At 42.7% G+C, this 18,317-nt stretch overlaps 1 protein-coding gene across 1 annotated transcript in view; it reads left to right on the plus strand.

Annotated features, from left to right (window-relative positions):
- Positions 1-11,086: 11,086 nt before the first annotated feature.
- The window catches only part of shroom3 (shroom family member 3), a 133,469-nt gene continuing 126,238 nt past the window's right edge, over positions 11,087-18,317 (plus strand). Inside the window, exon 1 of the mRNA XM_063011244.1 lies at positions 11,087-11,333. Coding sequence (XP_062867314.1) covers positions 11,226-11,333 — 108 coding nt within the window. The 5' untranslated portion in view covers positions 11,087-11,225. The remainder of the gene's footprint in view (positions 11,334-18,317) is intronic.

An 18,317-nucleotide genomic window follows, 5' to 3' on the forward strand; every position in this document is an offset into this window, starting at 1 on the left:
GCTGTATGAGCAACAGAATGCGATTACGACCTCTGCCGGCTGATTAGAGGCGCCTGCACAGAGATGAGGAAGGGTGCCCTTAGGGTGTGTCTCTCCGCATGCAATGCTAGTTGGCGCCACACTCATCAATGTGTGGGTTACAAAAATGCATCCGGCTGCTGCCCATGTTTCAGAGGAGATATGGGTTAGCTTCGATCTCCTCGGTCAGGGCAGGGTTCGGCATAGACAGAGAGGAAGCACGATGCAACTTGAATAATTGGATGCGCTAAAGGGGGAGAAAAAAGGGGAAAATAAAAAAAAAAATTAAATAAAGGTCTGCCAGCCATCCTGCTTATTTAACATCGATGTCCAATCCATCAGAGCTTTTTTCCTGGAATCTGTTCCCTTTAGACATGACATAGTGTTAGACCAGGCAAAACTGGAAGGTCATTTGTAGCTTACACACCATTTTTATTCAATGGAAATATAAAATGAATTGTCATGTTTTCTGAAATAGACTATGTGAATTTGATGATACTTTTTGTTTTAATGGATGTAGAACATCTTACTACCTGATGGAATACTCGTACCACAGTTTGAACCACACGAAGTACCTCAAGCATTTTTTATTAATAGGGTAAAGAGGCTAGCACACTGGCTTACCCCTGAGCCCTCCACTTTTTGCATTTTCCCAAATTTTTCCTGTTTACTTTGGCGACCTCTACCAACTGCACAGATGCATGACACCCGTGCAGACCAGAGGGCTGCAGGATAGCACATGCCTCCTCCGACTGCATGCATCTACACAAAATGAAATCAATAGTTCAGAAATGAAATGTTCTTCCCAACACATTTACAGACGTTCCTACAAATTTCTTGCTTCGCTTCCACCTTTCCAGTTCATTCCAGTACCACTCTACTGGGTTTACTTTTGGAGACGGTGCTGTCGAGTCCATGAACTAAAGACTGACATTTTATTCTTGTCTTTTAAGGTAGTTCTGACATAGCACAGCGGTATGTTCCAGAGCCCCTGACCTTACAATTCTTTATTCCTCTGAAGACTTTCTGCCCCAGGGTCCAGGGGCCCCTTTCACTGTTGTCATGAGCATAGGAAGCTGCAATCTGATCAGTCCGTCTTCTGTTTTTCTTTATTCAGCACTTTCTGTATCTAGGCAGAAGTTGCTGTTCTGTCTCTTTATGAACAATGCTTTACACTCAGCCATAACATTAAAACCACCTCTTTGTTTCTACACTCATTGTCCATTTTATCAGCTCCACTTACCATATAGAAGCACTTTGTAGTTCTACAATTACTGACTGTAGTCCATCTGTTTCTCTGTATGGTCAGGACTCCCACAGGACCACCATTTATTATTTGGGTGGTGGATCATTCTCAGCACTGCAGTGACACTGACATGGTGGTGGTGTGTGTTGTGCTGGTATGAGTGGATCAGACACAGCAGCACTGCTGGAGTTTTTAAACACCTCACTGTCACTGCTGAACTGAAAATAGTCCACCAACAAAAAATATATCCAGCCAACAGCACCCCATGGGCAGCGTCCTATGACCACTGATGAAGGTCTAGAAGATGACCAACTCAAACAGCAGCAATATATGAGCGATCATCTCTGACTTTACATCTAAAAGGTGGATCAACTGGGTAGGAGTGTCTAATAGAGTGGACAGTGATGCAGTGATACCCCAATCCCCCCTCCCCTATTTTCAATTTAAGTTGAAGTTCAAGGTTGGATGTGTAATAAATCCTTGAAGTCTCAAAACAGAATGCAACGATGCCCAAAAAGGTATTTTTACATAGATTTTGTATTTATCCCAGGATAAAAAATGTATACACGGCTTTATCTTTGAAAAACAAACAGCAATGGCTTTAAGAAAATAAGAAAAAAGACCTTGAACATTCCAAAAGACACCACTGGGAATATTATCTGGAAGTTCCAAACATATGACGCAGCGGCAAACCTGCCTGGCCGTGGTAGAAAGCCTGAAATATCTTAGCAATCTCAACAGGATAGTGAATAATATTTCCTAAATGGCTTTATCTTTAAAAAGCAGACACAAAATAATCTCCTGTACTGATTTATTAGGTAATGTTATAATGTCTAGCTGAACTCCTGCCACTAGGCTAATATACTCCACTAAACATCTATAATGTGACTTAATACACTGTGGAATGCACTTTGTTGATGTTATCCATGCATGTCTCTGTCTGATCTCATATACATTACACACCCTGCCCCCCATGCCACCCCCACACACACTACTCTCCACAAACTCCAGCTATATACACATTAAATCCCCACTATAAAATCCCCAATGTTTAAGTGTTGAATAAATACTTTAAATATTTTTCTAAGCTGTCTTGATGTACAATCAATGGTTCTTGGACAAAATTGTGAACCCTGCCAAAGTTGGAAGGATAGTTTTATCGGTCTCTGCCAGATACCACATTTCTGTATAAACTGATCAAACACTGAAGCTTTTCATTTAAGGTAGCTTACAGCCCTTGTATAAGGATAACTGCTATATTCACTCTAAACACACATTGATACATGAAAACACATGTATAAAAATAAGGACACACACTAACAAATGATTGATTCAACACAGTGGATTATTCAGTCGCATATATGATGACACAGTTTAAATGCTGAAGACCCTTCCTAAAGCAACACCCCTATTTATCTGGACTTGGGATCGGCATTGATATGTGTTTCCCCAACAACTAGGTATACAGTACGTACTGCCATGAGCCGTCTGAATTTATGAGTTTAGGCCTGGATTCAAACCTCCTGAAACTCAGGCCATTATCATTAAGCTCACACACACCAATCACTCTTCTAAATAAGCAATTTTTAAAAAAAATATGCCACATGGCCGCTCAGGTGGTGCAGAGGTAAAATACGCTAGCACACCAGAGCTGGGATTTCGAATGAACTCGCCTCGTGCAGGTGAACAGATGCAGTTGGCAGGGGGGGTGTGTGTCAGTTCGCTCTCCTCAATCGGGGCGCCAGTAGAGAGGAAGTATAACGTAATTGAGAAAAAATTGGACACGCTAAAAATAGGGAGAAAAAGGGAGAAAATGCATACAAAAAATGGCACATGTACAGTGTATCACAAAAGTGAGTACACTCCTCACATTTCTGCAAATATTTCATTATATCTTTTCATGGGACAACACTATAGAAATAAAACTTGGATATAACTTAGAGTAGTCAGTGTACAACTTGTATAGCAGTGTAGATTTACTGTCTTCTGAAAATAACTCAACACACAGCCATTAATGTCTAAATGGCTGGCAACATAAGTGAGTACACCCCACAGTGAACATGTCCAAATTGTGCCCAAATGTGTCGTTGTCCCTCCCTGGTGTCATGTGTCAAGGTCCCAGGTGTAAATGGGGAGCAGGGCTGTTAAATTTGGTGTTTTGGGTACAATTCTCTCATACTGGCCACTGGATATTCAACATGGCACCTCATGGCAAAGAACTCTCTGAGGATGTGAGAAATAGAATTGTTGCTCTCCACAAAGATGGCCTGGGCTATAAGAAGATTGCTAACACCCTGAAACTGAGCTACAGCATGGTGGCCAAGGTCATACAGTGGTTTTCCAGGACAGGTTCCACTCGGAACAGGCTTCGCCAGGGTCGACCAAAGAAGTTGAGTCCACGTGTTCGGCGTCATATCCAGAGGTTGGCTTTAAAAAATAGACACATGAGTGCTGCCAGCATTGCTGCAGAGGTTGAAGACGTGGGAGGTCAGCCTGTCAGTGCTCAGACCATACGCCACACACTGCATCAACTCGGTCTGCATGGTCGTCATCCCAGAAGGAAGCTGACACACAAGAAAGCCCGCAAACAGTTTGCTGAAGACAAGCAGTCCAAGAACATGGATTACTGGAATGCCCTGTGGTCTGACGAGACCAAGATAAACTTGTTTGGCTCAGATGGTGTCCAGCATGTGTGGCGGCGCCCTGGTGAGAAGTACCAAGACAACTGTATCTTGCCTACAGCCAAGCATGGTGGTGGTAGCATCATGGTCTTGGGCTGCATGAGTGTTGCTGGCACTGGGGAGCTGCAGTTCATTGAGGGAAACATAAATTCCAACATGTACTGTGACATTCTGAAACAGAGCATGATCCCCTCCCTTCGAAAACTGGGCCTCATGGCAGTTTTCCAACAGGATAACGACCCCAAACACAACCTCCAAGATGACAACTGCCTTGCTGAGGAAGCTGAAGGTAAAGGTGATGGACTAAACCCAATTGAGCACCTGTGGCGCATCCTCAAGTGGAAGGTGGAGGAGTTCAAGGTGTCTAACATCCACCAGCTCCGTGATGTCATCATGGAGAAGTGGAAGAGGATTCCAGTAGCGACCTGTGCAGCTCTGGTGAATTCCATGCCCAGGAGGGTTAAGGCAGTGCTGGATAATAATGGTGGTCACACAAAATATTGACACTTTGGGCACAATTTGGACATGTTCACTGTGGGGTGTACTCACTTATGTTGCCAGCCATTTAGACATTAATGGCTGTGTTTTGAGTTATTTTCAGAAGACAGTAAATCTACACTGCTATACAAGTTGTACACTGACTACTCTAAGTTATATCCAAGTTTCATGTCTATAGTGTTTTTCCATGAAAAGATATAATGAAATATTTGCAGAAATGTGAGGGGTGTACTCACTTTTGTGATACACTGTACATACAGCAATTAGAAATATTTAACCTCTCAAAGAAAATAAGGATTTTTCTACAGAGATGGATTTTGCATTAAATTAAGTCTCTATCAACCATGGTGCTGTCACAAACACGCAGAGAGAAGATATTTCCTTGCACCAATAGGGCAATGTGTACAAGACGATTTCCAAGACCTTGAACATTCCTAGAGACCCCATTTGGGGTGGTGTTTACAGGTTCCAAGCATATGGCGCAGCAGCAAACTTGCCTGGCCGTGGGAGAAAGATCCTGTGTTACTGTACAGGACTTACAGGATGACCTAATGAATCAGGCTGTGACTAAGATGTCAGACCAAGAAACACAGGAAGAGCTGCTTGAAATATGCTATAAAGAATCTGGATAGGTTTGCAGAATTTTGGGACACACATTAAAGCCATCAGACATCAATTAACTGGAAGTTTTGCACAGCTACAACCCCAAATGAGAAAAAGTTGGGACAGTATGCAAAATGCAAATAAAATAATAATGCAGTGTTCCTTACATTTACTTTGACTTTTATTTGATTGCAGACAGGATGAACCTGAGATATTTCATGTTTTATCTGCTGAACTTCATTTCATTTGTTTATATACCTCCATTCCTGTGTTTCAGGCCTGCAACACATTCCAAAAAGTTGGGACAGGGGCAATTTAGGGCTAGTAATGAGGTAAAAATACTAAATAATGATGAGATTCCAAACAGGTGATGTCAACAGGTGATTGTAATCATGATTTGGTACAAAAGCAGCATCCAGGAAAGGGGCGAGTCTCTGATGAGCAAAGATGATCAGAGGATCTCCAGTTTGTCAACAAATGCCTGAGATAATGATTGAAATGTTTAAGAACAATGTACCTCAAAGATTGGAAGGGATTTGCATATTTCTCCCTCTACAGTGCATAATATCATTACACGATTCAAGGAATCGGGAGGAATTTCAGTGCGTAAAGGCCAAGGGCGCAAGCTTAAGCTGAACGCCCGTGATCTTCCATCCCTCAGACGGCACTGCATCAAGAACCTCCACTCAACAATAGCTGATATAACCACATGGGTGAGAGATTACTTTGGCAAACCTTTGTTGAGCACTACAATACAGAGTTACATGCACAAATGCCACTTAACACTTTTACTGAAGAAGCCTTATGTTAACCATGTCCAGAAGTGGCGCCGACTTCTCTGGGCTCTGAGGCATCTAGGATGGACCATCACACAGTAGAAACGTGTATTGTGGTCAGATGAATCAGCATTCCAGGTCTTTTTGGAAAAAATGAACGCCGTGTGCTCCGGACCAAAGACGAAAAGGACCATCCAGACTGTTATCTGCAACAAGTCCAAAAGCCAGGGTCTGTCATGGTATGGGGCTGTGTCAGTGCCCTTGGCAAAGGTCATTTACACTTCTGTGATGGCAGCATTAATGCAGAAAAGTACATTGAGATCTTAGAGCAACATATGCTGCCTTCAAGACGTCATCTTTTCCAGGGACGTCCATGCAAGACAATGCAAAACCACATGCTGCACACATTACAAAGGCATGGCTGTGGAAGAAGAGGGGACGTGTGCTAGACTGACCTGTCTGCACTCCTGACCTGTCCCCAATAGAGAATGTGTGGAGAATTTTGAAAAGAAAAATGCGACACCGACGACCCCGTACTGTTGCACATCTTAAGACGTGTTTGCAGGAAGAATGGGACAAAATAAAACCTGAAACACTAAATCACTTGGTATCCTCGGTGCCAAAACGTCTTTTAAGTGTGATGAAAAGGAATGGCAACATGCCAGTCATCCTCTGCCGTTTGTTTTGTAAATAGGTATCATAAGAATAAAATGACTAGATGGACGGTGGTGAGCTCATCTGCAGGCTTGTTTTGATGGGATGTTTTTGAATGTGTGCTGGCCACACCTGCTGTCATGCTAGGGTTGTGCTTTTGTGCGAAAGTACACTCAGGTGTGCCAGTGAAAGAGGTGTGCTACTGCTATTCAAAAAGAAGAGTTTAACTATGTAAATCCATGTAATGGACAGCAAAAAACAATTAATATTGTCACAATGACCCTTAACAAAAGCATGTATCTACATGTCAAATTTGAGATCTAATTCAAAGTTATGTTCAACTAAGTGTTGCAACAAAGTATGGAGTGTAGAACAAAGTATGTTCTATTTGTGTTAGTGCTCTGAGATCATGTTCTGTGGTCTTGTGTGACACACCACTTTGTATCTAAGCACTATTTTCACATCATAATAACAGCACTTACAGTAAATCAGGGCAGCTCAAGCAGCACAGACATTTGATTAATTGACTTGCTATAAAGGTGTTATTAGATGACAGAGCTCTTCAGTATGTCTCACTTTTCTCAGTGTTTGTTTATTGAGATTTTACAGCTGTGTACTTGATTCCATGCACCTGTTGACAATATGTGTTGCTAAAGTAGCCAAATCTACAAATTAAATGCCAATGTGTCCAAAGACTGTGAACAGAGAGATAAAGAACCAACAATGACAGAGATAAAGAACCCATGTCCACAGTGGGGACTTAAAAGTTGGACCCATTACAGCATCCATCCATGGGATTATTTCAAACTGAACTGAGATTAAGTGCATCTCTTAATTACACTATATTACAATATACACCGACTAGGCATAACATTATGACCACTGACAGGTGAAGTGAACAACACTGATTATCTCTTCATCACGGCACCTGTTAGTGGGTGGGATATGTTAGGCAGCAAGTGAACATTTTATCCTCAAAGTTGATGTTAGAAGCAGGAAAAATGGCCAAGCATAAGGATTTGAGCGAGTTTGACGAGGGCCAAATTGTGATGGCTAGACGACTGGGTCAGAGCATCTCCAAAACTGCAGCTCTTGTGGGGTGTTCCCTGTCTGCAGTGGTCAGTATCTATCAAAAGTGGTCCAAGGTTGGTTCTGATGGAAAGGTGTCAGAATACACAGTGCATCGCAGTTTGTTGCATATGGGTGCCCATGCTGACCCTTGTCCACCTCTGAAAGTGCCAACAATGGGCACATGAGCATCGAAACTGGACCATGGAGCAATGGAAAAATGTGGCCTGGTCTGATGAATCATGTTTTCTTTTACATAACATGGATGGCCGAGTGTGTGTGTGTGTGTCACTTACCTGGGGAACACATGGCACCAGGATGCACTATGGGAAGAAGGCAAGTCGGCGGAGGCAGTGCGATGCTTTGGGCAATGTTTTGCTGGGAAACCTTGGGTCCTGCCAACCATGTGGATGTTACTTTGGGACGTACCACCTACCTAAGCATTGTTGCAGACCATGTACACCATGTACATGTAAATGGTATTCCCTGATGGCTGTGGCCTCTTTCAGCAGGATAATGCACCCTGCCACAGAGCAAAAATGGTTCATTACATTTACATTTTAGGCATTAAGCAGACACCTTTATCCAAAGCGACTTACAGTACTGTGATAGTATACAGTCTGAGCAGTTGTGGGTTAAGGGCCGTGCTCAAGGGCCTTACAGCAGCAACCTTGCAGTGTTGGGGCTTGAACCAGTGACCTTCTGATTACTAATCCAGTACCTTAACCACTAGGCTACAACTGCTTCTGCCTCTCTTAATTATGATTAAGCAGTAATGCTGATGGAGTTTTTAAACACCTTAATGTCCCTGCTGGACTGAGAATAGTCCACCAACCAAAAATATCCAGCCAACAGCACCCTGTGGGCAGCGTCCTGTGACCACTGATGAAGGTCTAGAAGATGACCGACTCAAACAGCAGCAATATATGAGCCATCGTCTCTGACTTTACATCTACAAGGTGGACCAGCAAGGTAGGAGTATCTAATAGAGTGTACAGTGAGTGGACACGGTATTTAAAAACTCCAGCAGCGCTGCTGTGTCTGATCCACTCATACCAGCACAACACACACTAACACACCACCACCATGTCAGTCTCACTGCAGTGCTGAGAATGATCCACTACCTAAATAATACCTGCCATGTAGTGGTTCTGTGAGGGTCCTGACCTTTGAAGAACAGGGTGAAAGCAAGCTAAAAAAGTATGTAGAGAAACAGATGGACTACAGTCAGTAACTGTAGAACTGCAAAGTGCTTCTATATGGTAAGTGGAGCTGATAAAATGGACAGTGAGTGTACAAACAAGGAGGTGGTTTTAATGTTATGGCTGATCAGTGTGCATGCGGACGACACAAATGCAGATACGTCTCATATTCGCACTTTGATGACGTATTACTGCACTGCTCAAGCCAAACACTCAACAAAGTGTTCAATAATCACTGTTAACTTGAAATTAAATAAATACATTTTTAAAAAACAAACTGGGCGCCCAGGTGGCGCAGCGGGATATCCGAACTCCTCAGTTCTAAACATAATTACTGCATAATTGGCAGTGCCTGCAGCAGATACTAATTGGCCACGGTATCCGCAGGGTGGGGACCGGACTGTGTGTGGGTGGTTGGTTGTTCATACGCTGTGTAAGGACCCTGATTGGCGGAAGAGACGCTTGTGCAGAATGCAGGGGCGGGAAGAGGAGAGCTGTACATGAGTCGGAAGAGGCATGTACAGCGATGTGATCTCGTTGGATGCAATCTGGTATCTCTCAGCAGCGGAAGACAAAAATTTAGTGCGCTAAATCGGGAGGAAAATGGGGAGAAAATGCATTAAAAAAAACACGTTGAGTTTAAAGGTACAGATTTCTTGACGAAGGGTGTCGAGTTTCAAAGATTTTGAGTTTAGAGGACGTTGAGTTACAAGGTACCACTGTACAGTCAAGTGATTAGGTTAAATTGTTACAATTGCTTTATTAATAATTAATTAGCAGACACATTTTCTAAAACAGTTATTAATAAGACACAGATAATAACCACATTATAATGTAATAGTAAAAACTTTATTATAAAACGGATTGTTCTGGTCCTAAAATCTGATTGGCTGAGCCGCGTTCAAAGCCGTTGTAAAATCCCCGATATACGCACACCTATGACCACCTCACATTGTTCCATATTAATACGCCACTGAAAAAAAAAGAAAATTTTAAGTCATGTACTATACATGGAAATGTCCAGATTAATGTAAACAGTAATCCTAATCATTAAGCGGGTGTTTCGTCCAAGAAATAGTGTAATAGTGTTTGTGGAGGAATGTTTATTGCGAATGTTATGTTCGCCCTTGTGTTGCTTAGCAACGCTGTTAACGGACTACCTGATTTCGCGGAAGAATGCTTTTTGTAAGTGTTTTTGTAAATAAAAACATTTATAAATTGAACATTGTTGTAAGCCACTCGAGACTGTGCGTTACTGCTATGATTTTATCACGGGGAAAGACGTTTTAGACACCGCTTCGTGTCGTGCCAAAACATCTTTCCCATGATAAAATCGCAGTAACGCACGGTCTCTCGTGGCTTATTGCTTTAATTAATCATTGTTAACTTGAAATTAAATAAATACATTTTTAAAAAACAAACTGAACACGTTGAGTAAGAGAAATGTTGAGTTTAAACGTACAAATTAGGGGACGTTGAGTTACAAGGTACAGTCAAGTGATTAGGTAAAATTAACACAATTACAGTGTCAATTGCTTTATTAATAATTAATTACCAGACACATATCCGAAAACAGTTAATAATAAGAAACAGATAATAACCACATCTACACAACTAATAAGCAACTGTTAACTGTTACTGTTACCAATAACTGCAACAATTTGCAACAAATGTATTCAATATTTTAAAGTGTTACTAACAAATTATATTCATGTTTTAAGAAAGTATCAGTTATTTTGACCTAAAATACCATATAGTGAGGAAGTTTTAAACATAACCGCATTTTAATCGCATTTAGGAACTCCACTTCACTAGCTACTGCACCCTCAGGCTATGAAAACAGCTCGCGCCGTTTGCGCATGTGCAATCCTGACCAACTTTCAGCTGAGTGAATTCGGGCGCTGAAGGGGCGCGAGACTCCGGATTCTCTCATCCATCTCGCTGATAAGAAAACTCTCCACACGACTAACGACGAGTTCCAAACTGACTGGATACACGAGGTTTTTGAGGAAAAAAACAACCGGTTCGTGGTTTAAACCGCCAGGTGAAGTTTTCGAAGGGCGAGTTTGGAGTTTGTGACAGGAGCTTCAGTTTTCTCTGAGGGAGAGAGAGAGAGCTCGCCTGTGTGCGCGCGCGCTGAGTCGGAGCAAATTCTATTGTAATGATAAATTCAAAATGCCCGGACCGGGAAAATAGCAATAAAACGAATAAAACTGATAGTTATTCTGACTACATTTTAGTTGTTTAGCTTAACCTGGCGTCATGCATTAATTGTACATTTTTGGTAGTGTGAATATGTTCGTGAGTTTAGCCTTGTTTCGGGACTCTGGCGGTGGTATCGATTAGAAGAAATGACTGAATCCACTGACGCTAACGCTTCTGTTTACACATTTACCGCTATTAAAAAGAGCTTAAGAAGGCCTTCTGTGGAATTTGGTGGAACGAGCTTTTTGGGAATATTCGACTTCTCCGACTGACTATGGCCGAAAGCTTTCTTTTGGTGGAAGCTTTTTTATGCGGCGGAGCGCCGTGGGGCTTCACGCTGCAAGGTGGTCTTGAACACGGTGAACCCTTAATCATCTCGAAGGTAAGAGCTTTAACCGTCCACCCGGTTTCTGAACTAAACTTCTCTTGCTTTACTTTTCAGCTGCTCACCTGTTGCTATGACGACCCGAATGCGCTCGTGCGCGTGTTTAGTGACGTCAGCGCGCGACCAAAACTGGGGTGGCAAAGGAGTACTCAATGTGGGCACTGCCTTTTACCACGATTGTACTATATATACAGTGTATCACAAAAGTGAGTACACCCCTCACATTTCTGCAAATATTTCATTATATCTTTTCATGGGACAACACTATAGAAATAAAACTTGGATATAACTTAGAGTAGTCAGTGTACAGCTTGTATAGCAGTGTAGATTTACTGTCTTCTGAAAATAACTCAACACACAGCCATTAATGTCTAAATGGCTGGCAACATAAGTGAGTACACCCCACAGTGAACATGTCCAAATTGTGCCCAAAGTGTCAATATTTTGTGTGACCACCATTATTATCCAGCACTGCCTTAACCCTCCTGGGCATGGAATTCACCAGAGCTGCACAGGTTGCTACTGGAATCCTCTTCCACTCCTCCATGATGACATCACGGAGCTGTTGGATGTTAGACACCTTGAACTCCTCCACCTTCCACTTGAGGATGCGCCACAGGTGCTCAATTGGGTTTAGTTGTCATCTTGGAGGTTGTGTTTGCGGTCGTTATCGTGTTGGAAAACAGTTTTCGAAGGGAGGGGATCATGCTCTGTTTCAGAATGTCACAGTACATGTTGGAATTCATGTTTCCCTCAATGAACTGCAGCTCCCCAGTGCCAGCAACACTCATGCAGCCCAAGACCATGATGCTACCACCACCATGCTTGACTGTAGGCAAGATACAGTTGTCTTGGTACTTCTCACCAGGGCGCCGCCACACATGCTGGACACCATCTGAGCCAAACAAGTTTATCTTGGTCTCGTCAGACCACAGGGCATTCCAGTAATCCATGTTCTTGGACTGCTTGTTTTCAGCAAACTGTTTGCGGGCTTTCTTGTGCGTCAGCTTCCTTCTGGGATGACGACCATGCAGACCGAGTTGATGCAGTGTGCGGCGTATGGTCTGAGCACTGACAGGCTGACCTCCCACGTCTTCAACCTCTGCAGCAATGCTGGCGGCACTCATGTGTCTATTTTTTAAAGCCAACCTCTGGATATGACGCCGAACACGTGGACTCAACTTCTTTGGTCGGCCCTGGCGAAGCCTGTTCCGAGTGGAACCTGTCCTGGAAAACCGCTGTATGACCTTGGCCACCATGCTGTAGCTCAGTTTCAGGGTGTTAGCAATCTTCTTATAGCCCAGGCCATCTTTGTGGAGAGCAACAATTCTATTTCTCACATCCTCAGAGAGTTCTTTGGACATGTTCACTGTGGGGTGTACTCACTTATGTTGCCAGCTATTTAGACATTAATGGCTGTGTGTTGAGTTATTTTCAGAAGACAGTAAATCTACACTGCTATACAAGCTGTACACTGACTACTCTAAGTTATATCCAAGTTTCAGGTCTATAGTGTTGTCCCATGAAAAGATATAATGAAATATTTGCAGAAATGTGAGGGGTGTACTCACTTTTGTAATACACTGTATATACAGTATATATATATATATATATATATATATATATATATATATACAGTATATATACAGGGGTTGGACAAAATAACTGAAACACCTGTCATTTTAGTGTGGGAGGTTTCATGGCTAAATTGGACCAGTCTGGTGGCCAATCTTCATTAATTGCACATTGCACCAGTAAGAGCAGAGTGTGAAGGTTCAATTAGCAGGGTAAGAGCACAGTTTTGCTCAAAATATTGCAATGCACACAACATTATGGGTGACATACCAGAGTTCAAAAGAGGACAAATTGTTGGTGCACTTCTTGCTGGCGCATCTGTGACCAAGACAGCAAGTCTTTGTGATGTATCAAGAGCCACGGTATCCAGGGTAATGTCAGCATACCACCAAGAAGGACAAACCACATCCAACAGGATTAACTGTGGACGCAAGAGGAAGCTGTCTGAAAGGGATGTTCGGGTGCTAACCCGGATTGTATCCAAAAAACATAAAACCACGGCTGCCCAAATCACGGCAGAATTAAATGTGCACCTCAACTCTCCTGTTTCCACCAGAACTGTCCGTCGGGAGCTCCACAGGGTCAATATACACGGCCGGGCTGCTATAGCCAAACCTTTGGTCACTCGTGCCAATGCCAAACGTCGGTTTCAATGGTGCAAGGAGCGCAAATCTTGGGCTGTGGACAATGTGAAACATGTATTGTTCTCTGATGAGTCCACCTTTACTGTTTTCCCCACATCCGGGAGAGTTACGGTGTGGAGAAGCCCCAAAGAAGCGTACCACCCAGACTGTTGCATGCCCAGAGTGAAGCATGGGGGTGGATCAGTGATGGTTTGGGCTGCCATATCATGGCATTCCCTTGGCCCAATACTTGTGCTAGATGGGCGCGTCACTGCCAAGGACTACCGAACCATTCTGGAGGACCATGTGCATCCAGTGGCGGTGCCGTGTATCAGGATGACAATGGACCAATACACACAGCAAGACTGGTGAAAGATTGGTTTGATGAACATGAAAGTGAAGTTGAACATCTCCCATGGCCTGCACACTCACCAGATCTAAATATTATTGAGCCACTTTGGGGTGTTTTGGAGAAGCGAGTCAGGAAACATTTTCCTCCACCAGCATCACGTAGTGACCTGGCCACTATCCTGCAAGAACAATGGCTTAAAATCCCTCTGACCACTGTGCAGGACTTGTATATGTCATTTCCAAGACGAATTGACGCTGTATTGGCCGCAAAAGGAGGCCCTACACCATACTAATAAATTATTGTGGTCTAAAACCAGGTGTTTCAGTTATTTTGTCCAACCCCTGTATATACACAGTGGCGGCTCCTGCCAAATCTCTCAGGGGTGCAATTGTTGCGATGATGGCCAAGGTGACCCGTTCAATTGGTAAATTAAAGCTTAAATAATTAACATCTTAAGTCATCTGTCAGTTTGCCCTCACAAATAACTTTGAACATGGAGAGAGACCAGCTTTACCATTAATCATAAAATTAAGTAAAGCCTTCACACTAACAACTTCATCAGATAGCATTTTATTTTAGGTGCAGCAGATCCAGAATAAAGATTGGCTTCGGGGCTGATGTGCAGTGAATAAAGAAGTACAATTAAACAATTGGGGAGATACAATACAAGATATACAATTGGGGAAATACACAATTCACAATTTAAAAATTACATTACTTGTATTGACGTTTTGCTCGTCTCTCTTTCAAAGCAGCAGAGTGATCAATTACCCTCTCATTGAAGCCAAGGTAGCAAAATTTGCATGATTGTTCATCACTGATATTAACATCTTGGCTGTCTTATAGTTTACCCAGTAGCGCCACCCGAAGAACGAAGAGCCATTTTTTAAATTCATAATTCCCATCACTAGCTCCAATTATCGCTACACCCAGAGCTACACTACGGCTCTGGCTACACCAGGTTACGTGTGTGTGACGCAAGCACGTAAGTGCGAGCACTCCCGGAAATCATTCAGAATGCATTGCAGCGCCTGCAGTTCGAAAAAAAGAGCTTTAACATGAGAGTCTATGAGAGCAATCCGGTGCGATTTTCAGTTAGACTGCAGTCGCCCCAAAAGGGGCGGTACTGTACGGAACACAACTCGACGCTGATTGGACTACGATATTCCGAGGCAAGACAGATAGTTTAGCACTGGTTGAATGTGATAGAAAAATTTATATATATATATTAGAGATGGGACGATCGATCGGCTATGAATCGGTATCAGCCGATTTTTAATCAAAATATGCTATCGGCGATCGGCCGATATCTCCTAAAAGTAGCCGATCCGATCGTGTGATATATAAAGATCATGTTAAGTTAACAGCTCAGTGGATTGATCCAGACGCCAACCATCACATCACCATTCATCAACCATCGTACAGAAGCCACAGTGAAAGCTCTTCATGACCTAAAATAACATCATTAACTTTGTGCATCATACATACGATGTAATTTTGCTGATTGTAATATTTACTTTAAAAAGATAATTCAACCCGGTCACATCTGAGTCGATTCTATCAGCACGTTATATAAACTCCTGGTTCACTTTGGTAAATCGTAAGCGGTTCTTACTTGTGATGTAGATGAGAACAGAAAACGTTACAGAGCCAATCAGAGGCAAAAGTTTATTCATTACCAAATTCGTTAGTTCAGGATCATCTGCTGAACTTTTAGCTCCTTAGACGGAACGAGTCTGACGGTCGGTTACAGATCTGTGGTAATAGCTTTTTAATTAAGCTTTTTAATGTAAGAGAGTCACACAGAATGTTCTGTAGTAGCTGGTGTTTATTTAAAACCACGACATTTAATTAATAATAGTAAACACGGAGAGATAACTGAGAAGAGAAACTTACGCTTGGCGAAAAATGAATCGACTCATGAATCAATGAATCACTTATAGCGATACTGTGAACAAAGCGTATCTTCTAAGGGCACACACACACACACACACACACACACACACACACACACGCGCGCGCGCTGCTCCGGTTTATCTTCACTGTGAGGCTCTTTTTAAGTTTATTTATTTTATTTACTGCTAAACCCCCCCAGCCCCCCCTCCCCCCGATCGCAATCGGCTATCGGCCGATGTCCCTGAAAGGAGATCGCAGATCGGAATCGGTGCCAAAAACCCCGATCGGCACATCTCTAATATATACAGGTCCTTCTCAAAAAATTAGCATATTGTGATAAAGTTCATTATTTTCCATAATGTAATGATAAAAATTAAACTTTCATATATTTTAGATTCATTGCACACCAACTGAAATATTTCAGGTCTTTTATTGTTTTAATACTGATGATTTTGGCATACAGCTCATGAAAACCCAAAATTCCTATCTCAAAAAATTAGCATATTTCATCCGACCAATAAAAGAAAAGTGTTTTTAATACAAAAAAAGTCAACCTTCAAATAATTATGTTCAGTTATGCACTCAATACTTGGTCGGGAATCCTTTTGCAGAAATGACTGCTTCAATGCGGCGTGGCATGGAGGCAATCAGCCTGTGGCACTGCTGAGGTGTTATGGAGGCCCAGGATGCTTCGATAGCGGCCTTAAGCTCATCCAGAGTGTTGGGTCGTGTGTCTCTCAACTTTCTCTTCACAATATCCCACAGATTCTCTATGGGGTTCAGGTCAGGAGAGTTGGCAGGCCAATTGAGCACAGTAATACCATGGTCAGTAAACCATTCACCAGTGGTTTTGGCACTGTGAGCAGGTGCCAGGTCGTGCTGAAAAATGAAATCTTCATCTCCATAAAGCTTTTCAGCAGATGGAAGCATGAAGTGCTCCAAAATCTCCTGATAGCTAGCTGCATTGACCCTGCCCTTGATAAAACACAGTGGACCAACACCAGCAGCTGACATGGCACCCCAGACCATCACTGACTGTGGGTACTTGAAACTGGACTTCAGGCATTTTGGCATTTCCTTCTCCCCAGTCTTCCTCCAGACTCTGGCACCTTGATTTCCGAATGACATGCAAAATTTGCTTTCATCCGAAAACAGTACTTTGGACCACTGAGCAACAGTCCAGTGCTGCTTCTCTGTAGCCCAGGTCAGGCGCTTCTGCCGCTGTTTCTGGTTCAAAAGTGGCTTGACCTGGGGAATGCGGCACCTGTAGCCCATTTCCTGCACACGCCTGTGCACGGTGGCTCTGGATGTTTCTACTCCAGACTCAGTCCACTGCTTCCGCAGGTCCCCCAAGGTCTGGAATCGGCCCTTCTCCACAATCTTCCTCAGGGTCCGGTCACCTCTTCTCGTTGTGCAGCGTTTTCTGCCACACTTTTTCCTTCCCACAGACTTCCCACTGAGGTGCCTTGATACAGCACTCTGGGAACAGCCTATTCGTTCAGAAATTTCTTTCTGTGTCTTACCCTCTTGCTTGAGGGTGTCAATGATGGCCTTCTGGACAGCAGTCAGGTCGGCAGTCTTACCCATGATTGCAGTTTTGAGTAATGAACCAGGCTGGGAGTTTTTAAAAGCCTCAGGAATCTTTTGCAGGTGTTTAGAGTTAATTCGTTGATTCAGATGATTAGGTTAATAGCTCGTTTAGAGAACCTTTTCATGATATGCTAATTTTTTGAGATAGGAATTTTGGGTTTTCATGAGCTGTATGCCAAAATCATCAGTATTAAAACAATAAAAGACCTGAAATATTTCAGTTGGTGTGCAATGAATCTAAAATATATGAAAGTTTAATTTTTATCATTACATTATGGAAAATAATGAACTTTATCACAATATGCTAATTTTTTGAGAAGGACCTGTATATACAGTGTATCACAAAAGTGAGTACACCCCTCACATTTCTGCTAATATTTCATTATATCTTTTCATGGGACAACACTATAGATATGAAACTTGGATATAAGTTAGAGTAGTCAGTGTACAGCTTGTATAGCAGTGTAGATTTACTGTCTTCTGAAAATAACTCAACACACAGCCATTCATGTCTAAATGGCTGGCAACATAAGTGAGTACACCCCACAGTGAACATGTCCAAATTGTGCCCAAAGTGTCAATATTTTGTGTGACCACCATTATTATCCAGCACTGCCTTAACCCTCCTGGGCATGGAATTCACCAGAGCTGCACAAGTTGCTACTGGAATCCTCTTCCACTCCTCCATGATGACATCACGGAGCTGGTGGATGTTAGACACCTTGAACTCCTCCACCTTCCACTTGAGGATGCGCCACAGGTGCTCAATTGGGTTTAGTCCATCACCTTTACCTTCAGCTTCCTCAGCAAGGCAGTTGTCATCTTGGAGGTTGTGTTTGGGGTCGTTATCCTGTTGGAAAACTGCCATGAGGCCCAGTTTTCGAAGGGAGGGGATCATGCTCTGTTTCAGAATGTCACAGTACATGTTGGAATTCATGTTTCCCT

Source organism: Trichomycterus rosablanca, chromosome 16 (assembly GCF_030014385.1).
Source record: "Trichomycterus rosablanca isolate fTriRos1 chromosome 16, fTriRos1.hap1, whole genome shotgun sequence".
Lineage (NCBI taxonomy): Eukaryota > Metazoa > Chordata > Actinopteri > Siluriformes > Trichomycteridae > Trichomycterus > Trichomycterus rosablanca.